This window comes from Chanos chanos, chromosome 10 (assembly GCF_902362185.1).
Source record: "Chanos chanos chromosome 10, fChaCha1.1, whole genome shotgun sequence".
Lineage (NCBI taxonomy): Eukaryota > Metazoa > Chordata > Actinopteri > Gonorynchiformes > Chanidae > Chanos > Chanos chanos.
The window spans coordinates 15,333,720-15,357,890 of NC_044504.1; the positions used below are offsets into that span (position 1 = coordinate 15,333,720).

At 40.0% G+C, this 24,171-nt stretch overlaps 2 protein-coding genes across 2 annotated transcripts; both read left to right on the plus strand.

Moving 5' to 3' along the window:
• The first annotated feature begins 4,612 nt into the window (after nt 1-4,612).
• Nucleotides 4,613-7,837, plus strand: aste1a (asteroid structure-specific endonuclease 1a). Its single transcript, XM_030787390.1, has 4 exons — nt 4,613-5,929; nt 6,185-6,395; nt 6,934-7,102; nt 7,462-7,837. Exons 1-4 carry the CDS (start codon nt 4,613-4,615, stop codon nt 7,835-7,837), a joined length of 2,073 nt encoding a protein of 690 aa, XP_030643250.1.
• Nucleotides 7,838-10,163: 2,326 nt separating this feature from the next.
• Nucleotides 10,164-23,337, plus strand: vps39 (VPS39 subunit of HOPS complex). Its single transcript, XM_030787091.1, has 24 exons — nt 10,164-10,358; nt 10,988-11,053; nt 11,157-11,221; nt 11,514-11,556; nt 11,697-11,791; nt 12,079-12,177; nt 12,355-12,447; nt 12,587-12,770; nt 14,262-14,382; nt 14,515-14,635; nt 14,922-15,051; nt 15,381-15,523; nt 15,726-15,866; nt 15,978-16,119; nt 17,380-17,466; nt 17,889-17,962; nt 18,228-18,444; nt 18,766-18,894; nt 19,161-19,263; nt 19,367-19,412; nt 19,651-19,800; nt 21,013-21,147; nt 21,765-21,856; nt 22,308-23,337. The coding sequence occupies exons 1-24, from the start codon at nt 10,286-10,288 to the stop codon at nt 22,387-22,389; spliced, it is 2,631 nt and encodes an 876-aa protein (XP_030642951.1). The 5' UTR covers nt 10,164-10,285; the 3' UTR covers nt 22,390-23,337.
• Nucleotides 23,338-24,171: the final 834 nt, after the last annotated feature.

A 24,171-nucleotide genomic window follows, 5' to 3' on the forward strand; every position in this document is an offset into this window, starting at 1 on the left:
GATACTTATGACAATAATCAAAGGTGAAACTGTAATAATATTAAAGGTTTGTTTGACTCGTGAATGTTTTTGTCTCTAGACATAATTTAATGCTTCATTTACTTTGATAAGTAAAATAAATCACAATAAAGATTTATAAATTATGTATGTCAGTAATAACAAACCAACAATAAAAAAATAAGTACAGTGAAGACCCTGAAGTAAAGATTCATTCCATTGTCCTAGGCTAGGTGTGCCATCACGTACAAACAGGTTATGGACAATGTAATGAATCTTTAGTTCAATACTTGTTTGTTTGGTATTGCTGACATATGTAATTCATATATCTTTATTGTGATTTATTTGACAACTCAGTAGTTTGAAAGGTCAGTCAAACAACTTTTGAGCTTGACTTTAAGTTTCAGCTGCTTAAATATTGACAGATCTCAAATCTATATTCTCAATGGTCAGAGTTAACCTTCCAGTTTTTTTGTTGGACATGTGTTGCTAAAAATGAACTAAAATTAGTTGGGAGTATCATAGGTGCATGCATTTTCTCACAGAGAACATTCAGTAATTCTCTTTGAAGCATAAAACTCCCTTGCAGGCCAAGACATACTAAAGTTAGCACTAAATGCATTTTTTTTTGTATTAGTACTACTCGTGTCTGAATTATCTTAGTGTTGATTGAGTTAAACTAAGTGTGACACAATACTTTCAAACTGTGCAATTTAATTCCATGAATTCGTCAGTATTCACTCTGTTGAAGTACAAACATGAAGCATTCCAAGAATCCTCCTTCTGAACGAGGAGATGTGAAATACAGATGGAATTCACTTCATCCATTTGACTGGCAAGATAAGAAAAAGAAAAGGAGATAGAAATGGAAAAGAGACACTTACCAAAAAGGTACCATCATAGACTTTCTCTCCTCTCTGTGTGTCTGTTCTGATTTGAATTGATTTGTGTTGGCTCCTTCCTCACAACATTTGTCATTCAAAACTCAGTATTTTCCCTCATTTTTGCATTAGATGCTGGTGTCAGAACCAATTCAAAAGCAATGTGATACATCTATACATTTATTTTCATACTGCTTAACTCCTCAGATTAGTTTCTTACCACTAAGGGATCAGTTTTAACATAAATTCCTATTCAGGCACCTGGAGGTGAACAAAAGGATTAATGAGTATGAATGTAAGGAACAACAAAAGATATCTAAACCCTCTCATTGTTATTCCATTTCCCAGTGCAGCTTTCACAATGCCCGATTTATCAGGTTTGACTGTGGTGCCTTTTCAATTTACTTGCTTATTGACACTTACATCAAGTTAGCCGGGTGTGTTTCTTTCCATTCATGACACTTCATTTGGAGCATAATACGTTCTCAGTAAAATGGTTCTGACAAGCAGGTTCAGAATCATTAAAGCAAGGACAAGTCTAGTGATCTACCTAACCCACACTGGTCTCCATGGAAACCTGCGCAACAGCCAAACTGTCATTCTGTCCTCAGGTCTATACAGTCAGAATAATTCTTCACTACAGAAGTGTTTTGGTATTATCATGAAGCAGGGATTGTGGGGCTTATAATCTTCCCCTGAGGCTGACACCCAGGTGCTCTCCTTCAGACAGCTTGCTAACAGAGGAATCCATTAGAGTGCCTGTGATTTGTCATTTTGGATGGCTAAAAGTGAATACTTGCTGGTCAGAATTCTTATTAGAATTAAAATGTTTGATTTGCATTGTGCTTGATTTGTTTTTCTTCAATAGTTACAAGCCAGTAAATACCCCAGTTTGACTTTTTCTCTTTTCTTGGAGTGTTCTTACTTGACCTGGTCAGTGGCACTGAGCACATCCCTGATTGTGACAATAGGCATCAAAACAAATCTATTTTGGTCCAATCTGTCTTTTTAATGCTTCAGGGGTTAAAAAGGCTATTTTGACAGTTGTTACATCTCCCCACTGCAAAATGTATAAGCGCCATGAAGAAATAGCAGGTTATTTATCCTGCTCTGCTCTTTTATGTTCTCATAACAATAACAAATTAAGTATTTAGCTGTCATACACAATATTGGGTATATGACCATAACAAACACTAAAGAAGCTCATTCATGCTAGAGAAGCTCATTCATGCTTTTATCTCCAGAGGGGTGGACTACTGTAATGGCCTTTTAATTGGACTCCCCCCCCAAAAAACAATAAACAACTGCAGCTCATTCAAAACGCAGCTGCTAGAGTTTTATCCAGGACCAAGAGAACTGAGCACATTACTCCAATCCTAAAATCTTTACACTGGATTCCGTTTAGTTACAAGATAACTTTTAAAGTGTTTCTATTAGTCTATAAATCACTAAATGGCTTAGGCCCTGAATATGTCGCTGATATGTCGAAAGAATAAAAAGCGAGTGGGGCTCTTAGATCCATGGACTCAGGTCAGCTAGTAGAGCCAAGAGTCCAAACTAAACATGGTGAAGCAGCATTTAGCCGTTATGCTGCATGCAGCTGGGACAAACTACCAGAGGATCTTAGATATGCCCCAAATGTAGTAATTTTTAAATCCAGGTTAAAAACATTTCTCTTCTCATGTGCCTATGATTGAGCTATAAAAACTGCACTGTACTCTTAATGCACTTTAGTTCTGGAAGTAGACCTCTAGTCATTTTGGACTTTCTGTTATTATTTATCTTTGATTTACATTCTTTAACTGCATGCTTTTTATGTTATTCGATTTTATTTCACTTTACATACTTTGCACTTTCTCTGAATTTTATTTATATATTTTTATCTCTTATTGTTTTCTTTTCCCTTTTTAAAGCACTTTGTCTTATTTTTCCATTGGATGTACTTGTAAGTTTCATTAGGATGAGAATGACTTTCTTATCTTTGGACAGAGTTGCAAATTTTGCAAATGCAAATATTGGCTACAATATGTCCTCCTTTCACAGTTCATTGGGGGCAGAAAAGTGTTGGTAGATCAGCCAACACTCGGTGAATCAAACTACAAATCACTGAAGACAACTGAGTTGTAGTTTCCATCTACTTCATCTATTTTCATCTACAGTCATCTGGTTCTGTTTTACTGATATCAATCAAATTTAAGAATCAAACTACAGCAATGTGCAAAGGCAATATTTCCTGGAGATTTTTTTTATTATATTTGATTTTAAATGGTGAGGAGGGAGAAAGTAAAACATGTCTACATATATGGATTTAAAGACCAAAAAAAAGATAAAATAAAATAGATAACATGAATATATCAGACATGCATTGCTTGAATTGTAGAGAGGCACACACAGGATTCCTTTTTTCCCTGGTAAGTAAATGAATGATCTGCAATATACTATGTTCAGCGTCTGTGTGTTAAGTTTTTGTTGCTGTTGTCGATGCTGTTGTTGTTTTGTTTTGGGTTTTTTTGTTTTGTTCTGTTTTGTTCTGGGGTATTTCCATGTGTTTTTCTATCCCCACTGAAGCACTTGATGCAATTTTATTCTATTTAAAGGATTTCAAAGTTCTTTCAATAAATAAGAAATCCAAGAAAGATACAACCTGAAGGTTTGGGTTGGGTATGAAATAAGAAAGAGTTTAAACAGCCCATAACCTTAATTAAACAGTCTCCATGAAACAGTCGCTATTTATTTTGATGATGTACAAACACCTGTAACACAGGCTATTACTGCACGTTTCTTAATTACTAACACTAGAGTAAATAGAACGACCTTATTAAGAAATCCACCCGTGGACGCCAGCATAGGTATTTGTTTTCGTTGCAACAACCTTTAGAAAACAAACTCTCTCTTCCAAAGGTTTCGATTCTACAAAAACAGGAGGAGCACGGACAGTTTCATTTTCCATCCTGCTTATTTAAGAAGGCCATCCTGCAGAATAGCCTTCCTAGCGGACATTTAGTTAAATGCAGACGCTCCGTTCTTTCTCTCTGAATTTGTTTTACGGATAAAATTTATTTATTGTAATTTCATCGTTGCTTTGGTGAGTTCTTCTTGCTTTCCATTCTAAGAATTGTTTTTGTTTAGTCGGTCATTTTAATTTTTAAAGTGGAGCTTGGGTAAATATATACGTTTAGGCTACACCCTAATAAACTATGACGGAAGTTGAGAACGCAAGTGTAATTCCGGATGTTTTTTATATAAATATATATACAAGTTGTACGTACACCAAATAAGTTCACAGAACTCAAAACTTTTGTCGTAACTTATTACCCAAGAAAATTTAAGTACCTGTAATATATTTTTTACATTAAACTTTAATTTAAAAATATATTTTCAATTAACTCATTCATATCTCTTCACTTATAGGTAACAGAAGTGAAATTAAATCGCTAATTATGTTAACTCCAATATTTCAGTGGTTATGTAATAACAAGTTTTTAGTTTATATAACCCAAAATTGAATTACGTGTTATAACAACTCAATTTTTCAAGTCAGTAGAATTTCTAAGGACATTTTAAGTTTATACAACTTTATAGATTTAAGTTGTCTGAACTTTCCGGTTCGCAGTGTAGTGTACCAGTTGGCACTGACTAAAGTAAAATTATGTTACCTGAACAAGGTAAAACTAATTTGATGTATTATTGTTGTATGGGCTAATCCAGAATGAAGTTCACAGACACGGTGTGCCATGGGAGTAAAGGGATTGAAGACGTACATTGAGAAAAACCCTAAGAGATGTTTCTTCAGACCTTGCAACTTTGGGAATAGTGAACTAGTCATTGATGGAAAGAATTTGTATTACACTCTGTACTTTGAGTCGGGATTGGATCAAATGCATGGGGGGAATTATGATGGCTTTGAAAATGTGACAATACAGTTTTTCACTGCTCTCAGAGACTGTGACATTTGCCCTTATGTGGTACTTGATGGGGGAAGTGACCACACAGACAAAAAACTCGAGACCCTCAAGCAACGAGCTCAAGGAAGAATCAGGATGGCTGCTGACAAGTCAAGAGGTTCTTCCAACAACATAATACCGTACCTTAGCGAGGATGTCTTCAAACAGTGTCTCACCAAGCTGAAAGTACCATTTGTTCAGTGCATAGCTGAAGCTGATTGGGAAATTGCTGCACTTGCCAATGAAAAGAACTGTCCAGTTCTGTCAGATGACAGTGACTTCTATGTATTTAATCTCAAGGCAGGATTTTTGCCCATCACATATTTCAAGTGGAAAAATGTGATGAAAATTATTTCAAGGAGCTCCTGCAAATTTATTGAAGCCCAACAATTTACTGTTCAAAACTTGTGTGAAAATTTCAACCACATGAACAAAGATCTTCTGCCAGTTTTTGCCACATTAGCAGGCAATGATTATTTCACACCCTCTACTGCAGGTATAACTATGAGGTGGGAAGAGTTCTCCAGCACTGCTGGGGAATTCGCACGAATTGATGGCTTGCTCACGTGGTTATCAAGATTTCAAGAACCGAAGGAGGCTATCACTGCTGTCTTAAAGCACATTGAATATGGGCAAAACTCAGTTGCCATCTCTAGTTCTCTTTTCAAGTGCATCAAAGAGTATGCCCTCTCTGAAAGTTCAACAGCAAAGTTTTTTTCAAAGGGCACATCGCTCTCCGCTGATATCCCAGGCTGTCCCAATGTTCTGCCTAGGTGGACCCTGGATCTTTTAACAAAGGGGAAGTTAAGCTCAAGCATCATTGATGTACTGGTGCTAGGCAGGTTGGCCATGGGCTATCAGGTCGAGGACTCTGCACTGCCCAGTAGTAGTGTCACTGCTCGTCCCATACGACAGGCGATCTATGGTTTACTGCTTTACGGACAGCAGCAGAGTCAAGGAGACACAGCCCCAGATAAAGCTAGCACTGATGGAACAGAATATTTTGTTGAAGAGTTTGACAGAGAGGGGGTGAAGCTTACCAGTTTTAGAGTTAAAGCCATCAAACCAAAACGACAGGGAAGATTTCACTTGGAGACACTTTGCGAGGTAGTAAGGGTGCTCCAATGCAACTGCTGTATCAATACACACTACCCTGATTACTTAAATGAACTGAAAAGAAAAGCCATTGTTTTGATATTCTATAAATACAATCTAGTATCAAATCACAGCTTTTTCTGTGGATAATAAATAGCTCTCATTATTATGAAGAAGACAACAGAATCTGAAACAAGTAACATATCATTTGACATGATTGATGTCACTTTGAAGTTTACTAATATCCTAATAATTTATCATGTTTAGGCACCAAAGGAATTGCGACAGCAGATTCTCCTGGACACCCTGAATGTGTCAAATAACTCCTTGACCATAGTCCCACCTCACCTCCAGCTTCCAGTGTGTGTTACATGCTATTGGCTGGTAAACTCCAAACCTGAGCCACATCAGGAGCACCTCTGGGCCCTGTTATTGGGAATGGTATACGGAGAGCTCTGCAGATTGCCATTTGAAGAAGGTACTGTCTTAAGCCAACAGTTGATAATATTAAATGAATTGTTAATAAATCAGCATAGTACTCCCTGTAAGGATTAAACAAAAAAGCAGGATGATGTGATAAGCACTTACAAAATAGAAATGGTGTATCACAATTTTTCATAACCACTTACATATTGTAAGTACATATACTTACAACTGGTTTTATGAACAGAAATTCCCAAATTATTACATTAGGTAACAAAGGAGAGCCTCGGTCACCAAATTTGTAAACAATATTCACCTGTTTCCATCCAAATTGCTGAACTGTTCAACCTTACACACAAGCGTTCTCATAAACTACAGTTAACCTCCTGTTTACATGTGGAAAGGACTATCAATTAGTACACCAAACTCAAATTGTTTCAGCTCAGCACAAATAACATATGGTCCCTTAAAGGACTCTCACTGTTGTCAGGTTTTACATTTTTTGCTCAGTCCATTAATGAAATGAGAATGGGTGTAATATGTGATCATAATTATGTCATTTAATATAAGTTTTGTATGTGTCTGGGATGCAGAGTATGAATCAGTGAAGGAACAGATTCAGGAGCTGGGGGTTCAGAAGAAAACAAGTGAATTAGACCTGGAGGTGGCCCATTCATTCAGCCAGTGGCAGTGTTGTCTGAGGGCCAGCCTCCATCTTAACCAGCTCCTATGCCTGCCCCTTACTGAGCCAGAATGTGCACGGTATGGCATCAGCTACCATGTCTACCTTCTTCTTTACACACTAGACACTCTTACTGCAGCCACATTACGTTATTATCTCTTGTGCAACCATGCTAATAATCTCAAGGTCAGGAGCATAGCTGAGGTATATAACTAACAAACCAAATGACAACATTTGACTACATTTGACAATAGTTACATGAGCTCTATGTAACTCATATAACAACTTTGTAAACTGTAAAATGTGATGATCTTAGCCTTGTAGCCTCTGTGGAACTCAGATTATTTCTTTAATGATACGAATCTTAATCTGTGACATAGCAGTATCAGCTGAATGGCATTTATCTCATAAACTCTCCATATTCCCCTGCAATATACAGGCTTTACTGTGGTACACTGGTGCATCGGCTCGTATCTGAATTTAAAGAGGGAATCAAACCAGAGTCACTGCTTGTGGGAGGCATTATTCCTCAGTACCTGTTTAAGACTCTGAGCGATGCTGTGCGGGACACAGTCGGAGAGAAATTCATTACAACAATGAGGAAAGGAAGAGGAAAAGAGAGCCCAGATCAGCATAGAGTCCAGTACAAGTCCGTGGATGACATTAGCTTCCGCTTTGCACATCTGATGGATGAGATGAAAGATGGTGATGATGAAAAGGATGACAATGCATGGGAGGAAGAACGCTACAGAAACATCCACACTACTCGCACCAGACATAGGATCAAGCACCGAGACCAGAAGTACAAGTATTAGGGAGCTGTCTTATTGGAGTGATTTTTATCAGATTACTTTTTTTGGTGAAATTGTGGGAATGCGTCCAAGTAACTCAACAGGTGTATAAATTCTGTCAATTTTAATGCACTTTATGCGATTCTTCTTTTACTCTAGTACAATTACCACACAACATTTTGTCCTGCGCTTCACTTACTTCTTATTGATCTTACGAATAATAAATCATCCAGTCAATCATCTTAATAGTAATGAGTCTAAAAAAATACAACAAGTGGTGGGTTTTAATAAGGACTGTTGTTCTTGTGCACTGGTGCCATCTAGAGATGTACCTGTAGATGGACATAGAAAATGAAAGCATCTGAATATAATGTATTCTTTAGTTTGATAGTATATATAAGCCTGTATGCTGATTATGTATTATGTTTGTTTATCAACGTTTGAGCGGTGTTATTCACTGTGGTGTGCTTTTAAAAGCTACTCCCTTTTGTTATTTAAACATCTCAAATATATTCTTTGTGAATATAATTCAATCTTATTATCCAGTCATTATCCAGTCCAGTCTTATTGAAGTCCAGTGATACAGTGCTTGGATGCAAAATGTAAGAGTCATTAAGCCAACGGTTAGAATTTTTCACTAGGAACTGCAGAGCCCCTCTTATTTGCTGACACTTTTTGGTTGTCTTTTTTTTTTTTTTTTTTTGAGGGTAACACAGTAAATCAACAGAGAAAAGTTGAAGATTTAAATAATAATCTAGTTTAAAAAATAACTACAACACAAGGGAAACTTATATAAATAAGGTTATAAAATGTCAAGTTTCAATTCAAGTTTCTACTCAAAAAAAGCACTTCCAAAAGGTCAAGAAGTGGGGTTTAAAGACCAGTAAAGCACAACATAATAACAAGGACAAATGGCCAACAGAGAAACCATACAGGAGCATAAGGGAACTATTAAAAGATGTACAGGGGCCAAAAGACTAATGGAGGAAGAATCTTAAACATTCTTCAGATACCTGACCAACTTGACCATCAAGTACATCAGGCAAAAAAGTGGGAGAATAGAAACACCTTGAAGAAACAAAACATTTGCCAAATAGGTGAAATGAACATATAAATTAAGTTTGTTTTTGGGGAAAATGTATTTAACTGATTTTTAGTGGGGCGGCATGGTGGTGCAGTGGGTAGCGCTGTTGCCTCACAGCAAGAAGGTTTCGGGTTCGGTTCTGGGCCAGGTGGCTTCTTTCTGTGTGGAGTTTGCATGTTGTCCCCGTGTCTGCATGGGTTTCCTCCCACAGTCATGCTGGTTAGGTGAATTGGAGAAAAATTGCCCTTAGGTATGAGTGTGTTTGTCTGCCCTGCAATGGACTGGCAACCTGTCCAGGGTGTTTTTCTGCCTTTCGCCCTATAAGCTCCAGCACCCCCTGTGACCCTATTCAGGATAAGTGGCTTAGATAGAGAGCGAGTGATTTTTAGTGTCTACTATAGTGTATTTATTTCTAAAATCCTAAAATCAAGGAAGGTGACTTGTATGTTTAAAAAGTATTGTGTTTCTTAAAAGGTAAGCAGCATTTTATTATGGAGTGTAAGCTTTGCGGCAGTTTCAGAGTTTTTCATAACTGCTTACACATATGTCCTGAAATGATACTCTGTTTTCCAAAGGAAATAATAATAAATAAGCTATATGTGAACGATCCCGTTGCCCGTTTTATCCAGCCCAACGCTTGCGCTTGTTGGTCTTTGCGCCTTGAGTGCTGTGTTAAAACCAAATACAACTCTCGTGAGCGCTGACGTGGATCACGTGCTTGTCACAGTACCATGAGCCAAAGTGTAATCAGGAAGCCTCTCTGGGGAAGCTGTGCACCAGTAGAATAAGCTCTGAAACAGAGCTATATCGTAGTTAATTCGCGTATTCAGTTCGGAGCTTACAGTGATCTATGGCTATTTAGTATAGAATACATTTTTTTGTAAAGAATGGGCTGAAATAGTTCTTAAAGACATCGCTGTAGTTCGAAATTGGCAATGCTAGCTAATCTTAGCTAGCTGGAGTTTGTTGACATCGGGAAGCTATCCCCTGTGTTACCGCTATCTGTCGAGCTATCATAGCATTAGTAGGTAGTTAGCAATAGCCAACTACGCTACTTAAACGAACCTCTCTGAAGATCATTGTTGAAGTTCCTCCTCTCAGCCAGACACAAGGGAGAGGTGACAAAATGAAGACGGAATTTATTAAATAATTTCTGGAACATGCTGTGACTATTACGGTCTTGCTTTGCCTGCAACTAGTCAGCTAGTCAGCTAGCTCAGAGCTTTAATTACAAGTGTAGCTAGGGAGCGAGTTGTTCTTGTTTTCGGCTCGTACGCTGTCTGCCAGCCAACGTAATGATAGTTTCAGCTTAAAGTCAGCTGGTAACGTCTGCCTCGTTAAGTTCTTAGCAGAAAACAGCAGGTGACCCGGCCCAGAAGAGGAACACTATGCATGACGCGTATGAGCCTGTGCCTATTTTGGAGAAACTGCCACTCCAAATAGACTGTCTTGCGGCTTGGGGTAAGTGCATATGTTTGAATTGAGACATATTGCTACTTTGAAGGGTACTAACAGGTATGGCGGTTGTTAAGATACTTTATATAATCTATTTAACCGTCAGTTTCACAGGCAAACCGAATGGCATGTTTACACAGTCTGTCTTGTGAACTCATGAAGTTTTTAATATGAAAAGCTTGAACACACTCGTAAGTCTCGTTTTCCTAGATTATATGAGGCTATGTTTTTGATTGGCAAGTTCAATATAGTGTACCTGCGTCTTGTCCGTTATCAGGCCATGACAGTTTAGGAAGTGGTATGTTTAAATATATAAATGTATAAATATATGTAGCGTATATTTGAGATTATATTCCAGCCAGACAACGTTTTATATACATCTAACTAACGTACAATAAAGCTGACATACAAAGGATTCACATTTAGGCCCGCTAAAATCCGAACAATGAATGAAATGTGTAGGGTCATCTCGGAACGTTGTCTGCTGCAGTGCAGAAAAGTCTGTTAGACAGGGCCTGTCAATGCACGACTGCCTCAGTCTCACAAAAGAGAAGTTGTGAAAAGTGATGCCCTAAAGTCAGTTGACAGCATTGGCTTTGTTTTGGTGAGAGCTTATCAGGATATTTTGTGTGCAGAGGACTGGCTCCTTGTGGGAACAAAACCAGGCCACCTTCTTCTCTACAGGATCAAGAAGGATGCAGGTTTGAGACATGTTCAGATTGACTGTGTGAGTTTCTGTGTTTGCCTGAACCTACTTTGGGGCATAATAGCCAATTAAAACTGTCTATTTTTTTTTTGCCACAGGAACAAACAGGTTTGAGGTGACCCTAGAAAAATCCCACAAGAACTTCTCCAAGAAGATCCAACAGGTATTCTGGTTTCTCATCTTGCCTGAATGTTGGGATGCATTTTTAGAATAGCTGAAGGAACGCTGCCATGAAGGAAATTTAGGGCTCAAGGGGACAAGTTTGGGCTACATGTTGGTCTTGGTTTTGTTGAGTTTGTCCTCTGGAAAAACATCACATCATTAAAATCCCCATGTCCATCACAGAATACTTTTCAAAAAGCACATTTCAGTCAGATTTTTAAAGTATTTATTTTTCATGATGACTTTGCTGAAATGTGGCGTGACTCAACCACCTGCTTGCTCTCTCTCACCAGTTGTATGTGGTCTCTCAGTTCAAGATTTTGGTCAGTCTTTTAGGTAAGATTATTTTGTTCTACTATGTTGTTACAGACAAGCATCATGTTTTTGCTACAACCAGAAGTCATGTCATTTATATATGATTAAATACCACTGACACTGAATTTTAACATGTATCTGGTCTTCTTCTTTTGTTTCAGAGAATAACATCCATGTCCACGACCTACTCACGTTCCAGCAGATCACAGTGGTGTCCAAGGCTAAAGGAGCTACACTGTTTGCTTGTGACCTCCAGGTTAGTGATCATCAAGCAATTATGAGACGAAAAACAAGAAAGTTTCACTGTTTTTGTTTGGATTCCTTTCTATCTTGCTCCACTCAGTCACCTGCTGCTTAGGTACATACTGAGAGTTGTTTGGATAACATAAACCCAAAGGTCTTAACCGTTCATAGGAGTGTAACCACTAGATGTTTTGACTTTCATCTTAGTGTTGTCCAGCTATGTGAGAAATCCTGCTTTGTATGATGTAACCCCATGATCTTTTTTTCCTAACTTTCTGCTCATACACCTGTTTCCCTTAGCAGTCCAACTCAGGGGAGGCCAAGCTGCGAATGTGTGTAGCTGTCAGGAAGAAACTGCAGCTTTATTATTGGAAAGACAGAGAGTTCCATGAATTGCAGGTAAGAGATTCCGATGGTAAAGAAATTCCAAGGAGATCACAGAAGAAGGCCTCTTGAGGCAAGCGACAAATGCAGAATGGTTTTACTCTCTGAATAAAGTCAGTGGAGAGGAATGACTGACGAAACTGACAGTGTTTTAATATTTGTTACTAATAATTGTTGTCTGTAATTCAACAGGGAGACTTTGCGGCACCTGACATACCCAAGTCCATGGCTTGGTGTGAAAATTCCATCTGTGTCGGATTTAAGAGAGACTACTATCTGATCCGGGTAAGTGAATTAAAAAGACAGTGAACAGGAACTACATCAGTGCCTCACTGGAACACACACTGAAATGGGTTGTAACCAGATAGTCAAGATGTCAATGATGTGATGTCTTAGTGAACTGATGCTTTCATTCTCCTTTCAGATGGATGGGCGTGGCTCAATCAAGGAGCTGTTCCCCACGGGAAAGCAGCTGGAGCCTCTGGTAGCCCCGCTAGCCGACGGAAAGGTCGCAGTCGGTCAAGATGACCTGACAGTAGTCCTGAACGAGGAAGGTGTCTGCACACAGAAATGCGCCCTCAACTGGACGGACATACCTGTCGCAATGGGTATGAATCTCTGTTCTCAGTTATGAATCTCAGTTCCTTATTTCGCAGTTTTTACAGTCAGCCAATGGGCAAACCTGCCAAACATGTTTGATCAGAAAGGTCTGAGTATGAAAGTGAAAGTAAGTGAAGTTTTTAAGTTGATGAATGTATCATATCCTCATCAAATTTCTGAAATCGATGCAAACCATATTCAGCTTTGTATATCAGAGGGTCCTGACCTCAGAATGCTCTTTGTAGAAAATGTGTTTTATATTTATATGCATTATATACTTTATTATACTTTATATAATAGCTTTAATGTGTATTGACACATAGCAGACACCTTTATTGATTAGGCCTGCAGCACTGCATGCTAAACCCTCTAGTCTGTCCTGTCAGTCCTTCCCTTCTTACCTCTCTGCATGTTTTCAAACTGTGTGTTATTTTAAGAATGCAAAAAAAACCCATACAAAAAACAGCTTATGTGATTATAATGGAGAGCAGTTTATAACAGAAAGTAATTTATAAAAAAAAGAGGTTCAGGGTATGCATTAAATTGTGAAATCTACATAAATAGGACAGGTTTGAAAAGATAATATACACAAGTGCAAACACAGAGGCTGCACTTCCTTTATTAACCAGCAGGGGGAGTGGTGCTTCTTTAAGTAAAAGATGAGTCAATAATGTGGGAATAGTAGAAGTGTGTGTTGCTTTCAGTGGTGGGGGCATCCTGTACAGACAGAAAGTCTTTGTTCACATAAGGCAAAGACTCTCTGTTAACTTTCTTTCCTCTGGTTATGCTCTTTTATACCAGTGTGCTAATTGTGTCACTTTGGACCACACAGCTTGTGTGCATGTGATTCTCCTGAATACGCTGCCACTTAAGGGTAAAAGCTCCGACTGGTTTTCCTTTCAAAAAGCTTTTCTCTTTTTCTACCTCTTGAAACGCACAAAGCATGAGTGCTCAGCAGGCATATGAAAATACAGTACTTTATTTCAAACACATGGCCGTTTACTAACTTAATCAAGACAGCATAGAGGTTTTGACTGCCCCTTATGGCTGTCACATATTCTCTGTCTGTACAGTCATACATGTGTATTACAGTAGAAATAGCCAGAGCTCTGACTTTTCATCTCTCATCCTGATCTGCATCTTAACCCTGTTCTGGGCTCATTTTCAAACTGGATTTCCTGCCTAGCTGAACATAAGTCTCTGTATAGTCCCTCCATATTTAGATGAAGAGAGAGAGAGAGAGAGTATCCTCTGAATAGCTCAATCTCAAGCTACTGCATATGCACATTTAAAATAGCTAGTCATGATCAGGTTTTATCCTACCCTACCTAAGGAATGATTGATTCTCAGGGTTCATGATCTTTGTAATTACAGATGGTCTGTTCACAAGAATTACAGACATCACATTGTCACATTGGCTCATGCTTCTGTCTCAGTAAGTCATCTCACACAGCTAGTCTCACATCCTGTGTGCCCTTAACTGTGTTTTCCTCCCTCAGAGCATCAGCCTCCGTACATCATCGCCGTGCTCCCTCGTTACGTGGAGATCCGAACGTTTGAGCCCAGGCTGCTGGTCCAGAGCGTGGAGCTACAGAGACCGCGTTTCATCACCTCTGCAGGGTGAGCAACCACACAGACTGAGCTAATGCTGACCTGAAGAGAAGAGCCTTCATCATTCTTCCACTGACGTGGCCAGGATTCGGTCCACATCTGACCTGATCTGAGTTTCTGATAACACTGTTTCTGTCACAGGCCCAATGTCGTGTATGTTGCCAGCAACCATTTCGTCTGGCGACTTGTCCCGGTCTCCATAGCGAGTCAGATCAGGCAGCTCCTACAGGACAAACAGTTTGAGTTGGCCCTTCAGTTGGCGGTGAGTGAAAAAGAGCTTTTAAGGAATTGGATCACCCCTAACCTTTGTCATCTTAGGAGGTTTTCTGTAATATTCTATTCCAAAATAACATGCTAAAACTATCACACTGTCAAAATTAGGTTCATAATTACACTGATAATTCATGCTGTCAGGAAAACAAGAGAAAATAAAAATGAACAGGAGAGGTGAAGGAAAACCACTAACAGTTTCTAAAAGGCTCTTTGGAGATTTAGTATAGAACTAGAACAATTTTGACACCTGTCCATATTATATTTTCCTCCCTCAGAAGATGAAGGATGATTCAGACGGAGACAAGAGGCAGCAGATTCACCACATCCAGAACCTGTATGCCTTCAACCTGTTCTGCCAGAAGCGCTTTGATGAGTCCATGCAGGTGTTTGCTAAGCTGGGCACAGGTCAGGCCAAGTCCTAACAGAGCTATTCATGTGTCGTCATTTCTTTACATTAGCAGATTTGTTAAGAGCTCCTACTGGGTTGCACATGTTTCCATATATCAGTAAAGACAATGGCTGTGGATCCCAATTATAAAGTCATTTTTAAGGCTGAAATTTGATGTACAGTGTCTGGCCATAAATAAAAACATTAGTGAGCACTGCAGAACCCGTTAGTTACTATTGCACACTCTTCTCACAGCTTTTTATAAGGTTTCCAGCCATAGATAGAACATACTGTAGTTACACTTGGTGAGGATGGCGTGAGAAAAGGATTGCTTTTGTTTTTACAGATCCCACTCACGTGATTGGACTGTACCCAGACCTCCTTCCATCTGACTACAGAAAGCAGCTTCATTACCCTAACCCTCTGCCCGCTCTGTCTGGGCCTGAGCTGGAGAAAGCTCATCTTGCTCTCATAGACTACCTTACACAGGTACGTTTACTGACCTGTGTAAATGTTCTTTATGTCTGATATGTCATACTACTCATTAGGACTGTTAACGGACAAATATCAAGGCCAAGTCAAAAGGAGAATTTACCTGTAGTCTTTAAGAAAGCCAGTGGTATGTTTGTCATTGTGGAACATTCCACTCTAGAGTGCTGACTTTTTTTTGTCTTAAATTGTTGCACCATAGAAACGCAGTCATTTGGTGAAGCAGTTAAATGATTCGGACCCTTCTACCACTTCCCCCCTTATGGAGGGCACACCCACAATCAAGAGCCGCAAGAAGCTCCTACAGATCATTGACACCACCTTGCTAAAGTGCTATCTCCACGTGAGTGTTATCCTTTGGCACAGTGATTCTAATCAGACTTGTGAATGAATGCCTTTGAATGAAACTTTGAATGTCATTCAGCATTTGTAATGTTGGTCCTCTCCTGACTAGACTAATGTGGCCCTGGTGTCGCCTCTCCTACGGCTGGAGAACAACCACTGTCACATAGAGGAGAGTGAATACGTGCTTAAGAAGGCCCATAAGTACAGCGAGCTTATCATTCTGTATGAGAAAAAAGGCCTGCACCAGAAAGGTAAACTCATGTCCTACCCATAATACAAAAGGAGAATGATCTGGCATAGTGGCCCTTTTAAGGTCCTGCCCCCCTTTTTTTTGTCAAAATGTGATTAAAAATTTGGTTGTTTGTGTAAAAGCCATTAATGGTATTAGGGTGAGAGAGACTGGATTCTTTTACCTTGGAGACAGAATTTGACTGAGGTAGCAATGGCCAATTAATTAGATAAAACTGTGCTATGCTGGAGAGTTAAGGAGTACAGTCTATTCTGACAAATCCCACCGGCTGCCACGCTGATCTGTGCCCAATACCTTGTTTGATCCTCATTGCTCTGAACTCTGGCAAAAGCAAACCCAGTTTTAAAGGTATAGAGGAGTAGTCCCTATCTCTCGCATGTCCTGAGGAGCAAATCTGCAGAGCTGCTCAGATTTGATATTGAGGTTTATGCAATCAAAGCTTCACCCACACACACACACACACACACACACACACAGAGCAGTTGTTGTATGGGTCTGTTTATTTATGGCTTTAGATTCGTTTTTCATCAAGACTTTTGAGGAAGGAAAAACATCCCAGTGTCTTTGTGTTTCCAGCCCATATGCATACTTTCACACACACACACTCTTCGTTTACATACATATGTAGACCAGCAGAAACCAATTAAAAATTGTTTCTTTTTTTATGTTTAAATCTACTGAGGCATAGTTCATACAATTATTTGTCATACCACAAAGAAATTGCTCACTGTTCCATATAATCTCACAGGAGACCACAACATGTGTGTTATAAAACCAGAACCCTCTCCAGTGTCTTTTGGATTGCACTGTTATTTGTGGCTTTTTTTGCAAATCAGATCTGCTCTTGTTCAAAGAGAATGGTTTTAATCAGCCTGCTTAAAGCTGGTGTGGTGATGTAATGGCCTACAGCAGAGGCCAAGTGCTGATAACGTTGTGTCTCTCACCCTCTGCTCATTCAAACCAGTAGTTTTGTCTCTTAAAGTTCCCGCTGCCTCTATAGTTATATTCTGTACAAATATGTCATAAAACAGGTCGGTATCTGGCCTTCCTCCTGCCACTTTATATCACCCCCCCTCCCCTTCTACATTTATTTTTAACGCCTCTCTGTCCATTTCCCTTTATCCCACTATCTACATGACACTTTTGTGCTTTTATTCTGTTCCATTTTACTGCCAAGTTGGAGCTTTGGACACCAATAGCATTAGTGTTAGAAAAGCAGTATATGAAGATCTCTTCCTTTTGTCCCTTCCTCTCTTTGTAGCCCTGCAGGTCCTGCTGGATCAGTCCACTAAAGCTAATTCTCCACTAAAGGGCCATGAGAGAACAGTACAGTACTTACAGAGACTGGGTGAGTAGCTTCTTCAAACCGAGTCTGTTGTCTGTTTCCCTATTGTTTATTGACAGAATGTTGTGAACAAGGCCTCTTTTGTGTTATGTGTTGTGGGCAGCATTCAGACATCTCTTTTGAAACATAACTTTGTTGTAGCTTAGTGCTTAATTAGTTTTCAATGCTTGTATGCGTCCCGTGTCCTTTAAAATTCATTCCAGTTCAGGTCTGATATCTTGCCGATAGTGCTTTAGACCTGAATCGGCTCCAAAGCTGAATTCCAAATTGTTTATTTTATTGCTCAGTGAGACATATCACGAAATCTTTCTGTGTGAATTTGTGTTTTGGAAAAAGTTGTTTCAGCAGCCCTCAGCTACGCAGATCTGTCGTAAACCCTCCACACTGTTCTCATTAGAGGCTAATGCTCTGTGTGTCTGATACAGGAGTGGAAAATCTGGGCATTATCTTTGAGTTCTCTCCATGGGTGCTCAAGAGCTGTCCAGAGGATGGACTGAAGGTGAAGACAAAACCACTTATATTAAGATCATTTGGTTTTATGTTAAATCTACTCAGCTTTTGAACAATTTAATAATGCTGCAGGCACTGATATACGGTCCTGGTAACTTGGTAAACTTGGTGACACTGATCGATGATCCTTTTCATATTCCGCCGTGGTGTATTGAAAACACTGCTTGTTTTTAATAGTTAATACGGTCATTGTGTTGGGGGTTCATTTTGTTCATGCGCGTTCCTTTGGTGTTGCTCATTTCCACTGCGTGCAGATTTTCACAGAGGACCTGCCGGAGGTGGAGTGCTTGCCGAGAGACAAGGTGCTGGACTTCTTAAAGGAGGGTTTTAAGGAGCTGGCAGTCCCCTACCTGGAACACATCATCTACGTGTGGGAAGAGACTGGGGCTGAGTTTCACAACGTGCTGATTCAGCTCTACCTGGAGAGAGTGCAGTGCCTGATGAAGGAATACCTGAACTCACTGCCTGAGGGTGAGTATGGAGTTCAAAGCACACACAGCCATAGATCAGCTCTTCAGACCTGAGCATACAACTGAAACAGTGCAAATGATTAGTTTAAGAATTCAAGATTCTTTTTTTTCTTTCGTCTCTGACTTTTTTTTTTTTTTCCCTCTCAATCCATGAATTTCATTTGTCATTGTCATGCAGGTGTCTGTTTTTTTTCTTCTTTACCATCTTCTTTTTTTCTCTTTATACCCCCTTCCCTTCTTCATCTTTGCCATGAGTGTGAGTTTCTCATAGGGTTTGTGCCTTTCCTCCTCCTTATCTCGACATGTTTTCTTCGTTGCGTAGGTGTACCAGCTGTAGCTGCAGGGAAGGAGGAGGGTGAGCTTGGAGAATTACGGAACAAGCTGCTCACTTTTTTGGAAGTGTCCAGCAGCTACGAGCCAGAGAGACTAATCAGTGACTTCCCTTTTGATGGTGAGTGCTAGACTAGCAGGTAGCTGGTCTGGCATGTGAACAGATAACTTGACCTCAGCAGAGTTTTCAGGCAGTTTTTGAGCTAGCTTGTAGTATTGCAGTTGTCATATGGCGTAACTTGAATTTGTCATGTGGAACACTCCCAGATCTGTCATACTGGATTGATGTCTGTAGATTATACTTTTTTTAGTTTCAATAGAAATTTTTATATTTAGAAAATATTTGAATGCATGTCAGACTGTTTCATGTGTGTGTGTGTGTGTCAGGTCTTTTGGAAGAGCGGGCACTGCTGCTGGGTCGTATGGGGAAACATGAGCAGGCTCTCTTCATTTATGTGCACATTCTGAAGGACACACACATGGCAGAAGAGTGAGGAATGCAGTAACTTACCCACACTGTTTCTTTAATGTACAATGAATTTTCTTAGGGCAGCTTGCAAACTTCAGATTTTCTGTATGCTTTGTCTCATCAGGTATTGTCACCGACATTATGACAAATCCACAGACGGGAACAAAGATGTAAGTGCTTAACAAACAGAAAATCCGTTCAGAGCCGTTTACACGGCACTTTGGAGTGTCTGACAGGATTGCATGCAGAATAAAATGCCAAACATTTAATTTCGCAGTTTTTTTTTTCTTCCTGCCAGCAGGCCATCACTGGTCCAACTGAAGATTTAAAAGATAGTAATTCTGTAAAGTAATGCTGATTTATAAGGGATCTAGTTGTTTAGGTTGGGCTTGTTTTTTTTTTTTGCAGGTGTACCTGTCCCTGCTGCGTATGTACCTGTCCCCTCCCGATGTGCACTGCTTAGGCCCCATCAAAATGGAGCTGTCTGAACCCCAAGCCAATCTCCACGCTGCTCTACAGGTTCTGGAGCTGCACCACAGCAAGCTCAACACAACCAAGGTCAGAATCCAGCAATCAGTGAGCACCGAAACAACAGCACCCCACACACTGCAGCTGTCAAAGACTGCTGTTAGCCAGTCGAAAACTAAACCAAGAGCATCAGTTTGACAGCTCAGTAGTATGGATGAAATCTGTTGGACAAGACAGATAAGTCCACAGACTGCTGTCAAATAACTCTGCTTAAACTTCTCCTCCTCCCAGGTTTAAATTGGTGAACATTTGCAAATGTCTTGGCCTGTTTTCAGTTACTTTCTCAGCAGTATGAAGCCTGAAGTGTGTGGGGTTTTTTTTGTAGTAAATGTCCTGAGTGTTTTTAGAGAAAATAACTTTATATTTCCTACATCCATTTCAGTTACTATAATCCAGATGCACTGTAATTTGTCATCCATGTGAATGGGTTCACATTTACTCTGGGCTCCATTTGGAAGGAAACAGCTGTTAACCTTGAGGTGTAGGAGCTGTGTTGTATAAACAAGCCTTACCTGTTTAATCTGAAACCCTGAGATTGAGGAGACTAGCCGGGAAGTGTGAGAGCTCTCCCCTCTCTATATTCTTGCCCTGATGTATTTGACTGTGGTTTTGCTTTCATTTCCTCAGACCAGGGGCGGTGACTGAACCCGGCCTGGAATACATAAGGAGCAAAGCCATGACTGAGGTTATACTGTTAGAACAGAGGATATAGGGACGTGTAATGCCAGGCTGTGCACAGCGTGGTACTGCTTTTGTGCCCGCTGTGCTGCACAACTCAAAGCTGTTGTCCCTACTGCTCTGATTGAAGCTGTGCCTCCATTAAAGCCTGTCCTAGTTTAACTGAAGCCAAATGGCCTCTCAGATGCTGCTACTCGCCTCTTTGTTCTGGAAGCCAGTTAAGATGAGTCAGCGAATAGAACTTTATTTTACGTGCTAGGTTATCTCCGCAATTTGAGATGTTCTCTCAACAAGCTTGTTTGTATTCATAGTAAATAACTAGGGTTTTTTTTTTGTGGTAACTTTGGGATGGAGGAGCATGAATTTAATCAAAGAACACAGTGAGGCACCATTCCAGGCTCCCTGAGAATCATGTCCGTCCACTCCGTCACTCTGTTCTCTGAATCTTTACAACGCTCCACATCTGACCTCACACACAACCATACTTGGCAATGGCAGTTGAGTTTTTCTTTTCTCACTGTGTCTTTTTTCTTTTTCTCTCTCTCTCTCTCTGCTCTTCAACAGGCCATAAACTTGCTGCCAGCGAACACGCAGATCCGTGAGATCCGGGTGTTTTTAGAGAGTGTTCTGGAGGAGAAGGCCCAGAGGAAGCGCTTTGACCAGGTCCTCAAGAGCTTGTTACAGGCTGAGTTCCTGAGGGTGAGTTAATGCCACACTGAAAGACTGCGGTTGTGTGACAGACTACACACTTGTATGGCTTTGTCTACTTGTCTGCCTACCAACAGTGTTATTTCAGTGTTACCACACAGTTCATTAACAACTACACCACCAAGACAATAAGCAAATTGTAACACAACCCAGCTATAAAATGTATCTGCCTGACAAATCATTTACACTCACAACCTCACTGAATGAGAACCAGCAGGCACACTGACTCTCAGTGCCCAACAACATGAAACATGGCCTGGATTGAGATATGGTAAAGAACATCTACAAAATGCATAATGTACTGTGCAACCTTTAATCCCCCTGAGCCTTTTTCACGACATGCAGTTACAAATCTTTACCAGGTGTGTTGTTTTTTTAGGTATTTGAAATAAGCTGGCAATGTAGTTCAATGACATAGCAACCTAGAGTCATGATAAAATGAAACATGTTGAAACACATACAATCTTAAAGCATGAGTATATGTAATGGAGTAGTTAACAGATATATGGTGTGAGTGTCAGACAGCCATTTGTCTGTCTGTGTATCAGTAGTCTGTTCATTAGTCATCCGTCACTCATCTGTCACCTGTCTGACTGGGCTGTGTGCAGGTCCAGGAGGAGCGGATCTTCCATCAGCAGGTGAAATGCGTGATCACTGAGGAGAAGACTTGTCGAGTGTGTAAGAAAAAGATTGGGAACAGGTAAAGAAGGGCCTCTCTGTGCTTTCATGTTCCTCAGCACGTAGCCTCGCTTGTTCAGTGTTTATTAAACTTCAGTTTTTGTCAGAGGATTCACTGACAACCAAAAAATGAGTTATTGTAGTAAAGAGGTCTATTTTGTATCATTGCTGTCATGTAGCCAGTATGTTAATATCTTTAGATGTTGTAGTGATTCCACTGCACGTTTGGAGGTTGGTGTTAAAGCTGTTTGTGTTTAAAATGCATCATTTGTGTATTAATGTTCTGAGGTTGGAGCACATCTTGTTCTGTACCAACTCTTAGATAATCATAACCAGTCTTACTTTGACTTAGTCTTAGATTTGACCAAATTACTGACTTGACTAAGTCTTCTTTAGAATCAACCAGTTTTAATTTAATGTCATGTTTATGTGATGATTTTTTTAATGCGTTTGATGTGTGTGTGTGTGTTCAGTGCCTTTGCCAGGTATCCAAACGGTGTGGTCGTCCATTATTACTGCTGTAAGGATCGCAGCGTGTGTCCTACAGAGCAGTAACACACCCTGCAGGGACATCAGTACGCACACCTGTCATCTGGTCTACTGAGACCACCAACAGACTTCACCCCCAGGCCTCGTGCTCAACACAGCACCGCTGTGGAAACTGCTGGAAACAGAAGGAACCAAACGGCTGTCCTGCACATAGAAATGCCATTCTCTTTCTCTCTCTCTCTCTTTCTCTCTCTCTCTCCTCTTGTTTTTTCTGTCTTCCTCTACCTTTCAGTCTGTCTTAAATCTGTAGACATGGTAAAGCTGTGTCTTTGAAAGGTCAAATGTGTCTCAGACATTGAGCTGAAAGCATCTCATCTCTGTGAATGAATCACACTCGCTGTTGAACAGTACGTTCCTTTTTGACTCCAGAATATGTTAAAGCTAATGCACAGCATGCAGCTCGTTGATGTCTAAATGCGCATAATGACACTGTTGAGAGACAAAAACACTCTTGAAAGCTACCTAAAGCAACTGCATCTCACTTTTTAAACCTTCTCCTCTATTGTCTGCTTTTCCCATGACACCAAACAGAATGCTCCGTCATACTCTGGGTGTTTGTTTATTAATATTGTTTTGAAGCATTATGTCTATCTGTAGACTGTTAGTGCTGAACCCAAGATGTGGATGGGCTGTCAGTTTCTCTTTATATTACTTTTAGGATGTCGAGACCACAGTGCTATTGAGTAACCGGGTCAAATTGTTCTGTACTGTTCTCTTATCCAGTGGGCAGAATTCACAGATACCATTTGTACAGTGCTTGCTATGCACATCCATCAAGTTCAGCAGGCTTTTGAGTGAATACTAACTCTTGTATCTTGTTATGCAATGCAAAACATGAAAGTAAGACAGTGTTTCATCTAAGTGTCTGTTTTGGTACTCATTATTTTTTACCCCCACTCTTTTGTTTTTGATTTTGTTTTTTTGTTGTTGTTTTTTTTTTTGCTGTGGTTTAGATGCAGAACATTACGTGCAATTGTCTTCAGACTGATTATGGTAGCATGGCACTTTTTATTCGAACATAACTTATGCCTTTAACTTATTTGAGTGCAGGGCTACACTTGGTCTTACTGTGGGATGAGAGGTGACCTAATCATTAGACCTGATCCAGTGAAGTCTTTTACTATGGTTGTGACCCTTAGGGGGCGCCCGGGGCCCTGTGCTTTAATGCGGGGTCACTGAGGACTGACAGACTGAGATTGTCTGGAGATGGTTGTTCCTTCAGTCAGCCGTCCACTGCTTTTGTGGTTTGTTTTGTACACTCTGGACCTTGACTGTTGCAGAAATTTAAGACTGGATTTAGCTGTTTGTGTGGTTCATAGCAAGTGAGAAGAATTGTGGCTGCAAAAAATGTGGATTTATGAGTAGCTTCAGTTGATTTGAAATACTCTATTAATTTGCTAATAAACATGCATCTTCACACACAGTCCCAGTGTAATTCTTCAAAAAAAAAAAAAAAACCCCATCTGTGAGAGGGGGATGGGGTATGTCTTTTGGGATGGGGTAGTGGTGGTATGTTTGCAATGATTCCACATGACACTTAGACACCCACCACCCTATCTGTGTAAATAAAGGAACATCAGTGCTCAATGAAATACGTAAACCCTGACAAACAAAGTCAGCCTTGGTAACATGGCATTGTTCAGTGATTGCCTTTGTGAGGGCTTATGGATACATGGTGAGACAGATGAGCCTTACTAAATCTGGACATGCCTGCTTTCTTTAAAAATGCTTTGGGATCATACAAACCTGTTTGTGGTTTGAATCATTCTGAATGTGGCTTCCAATATT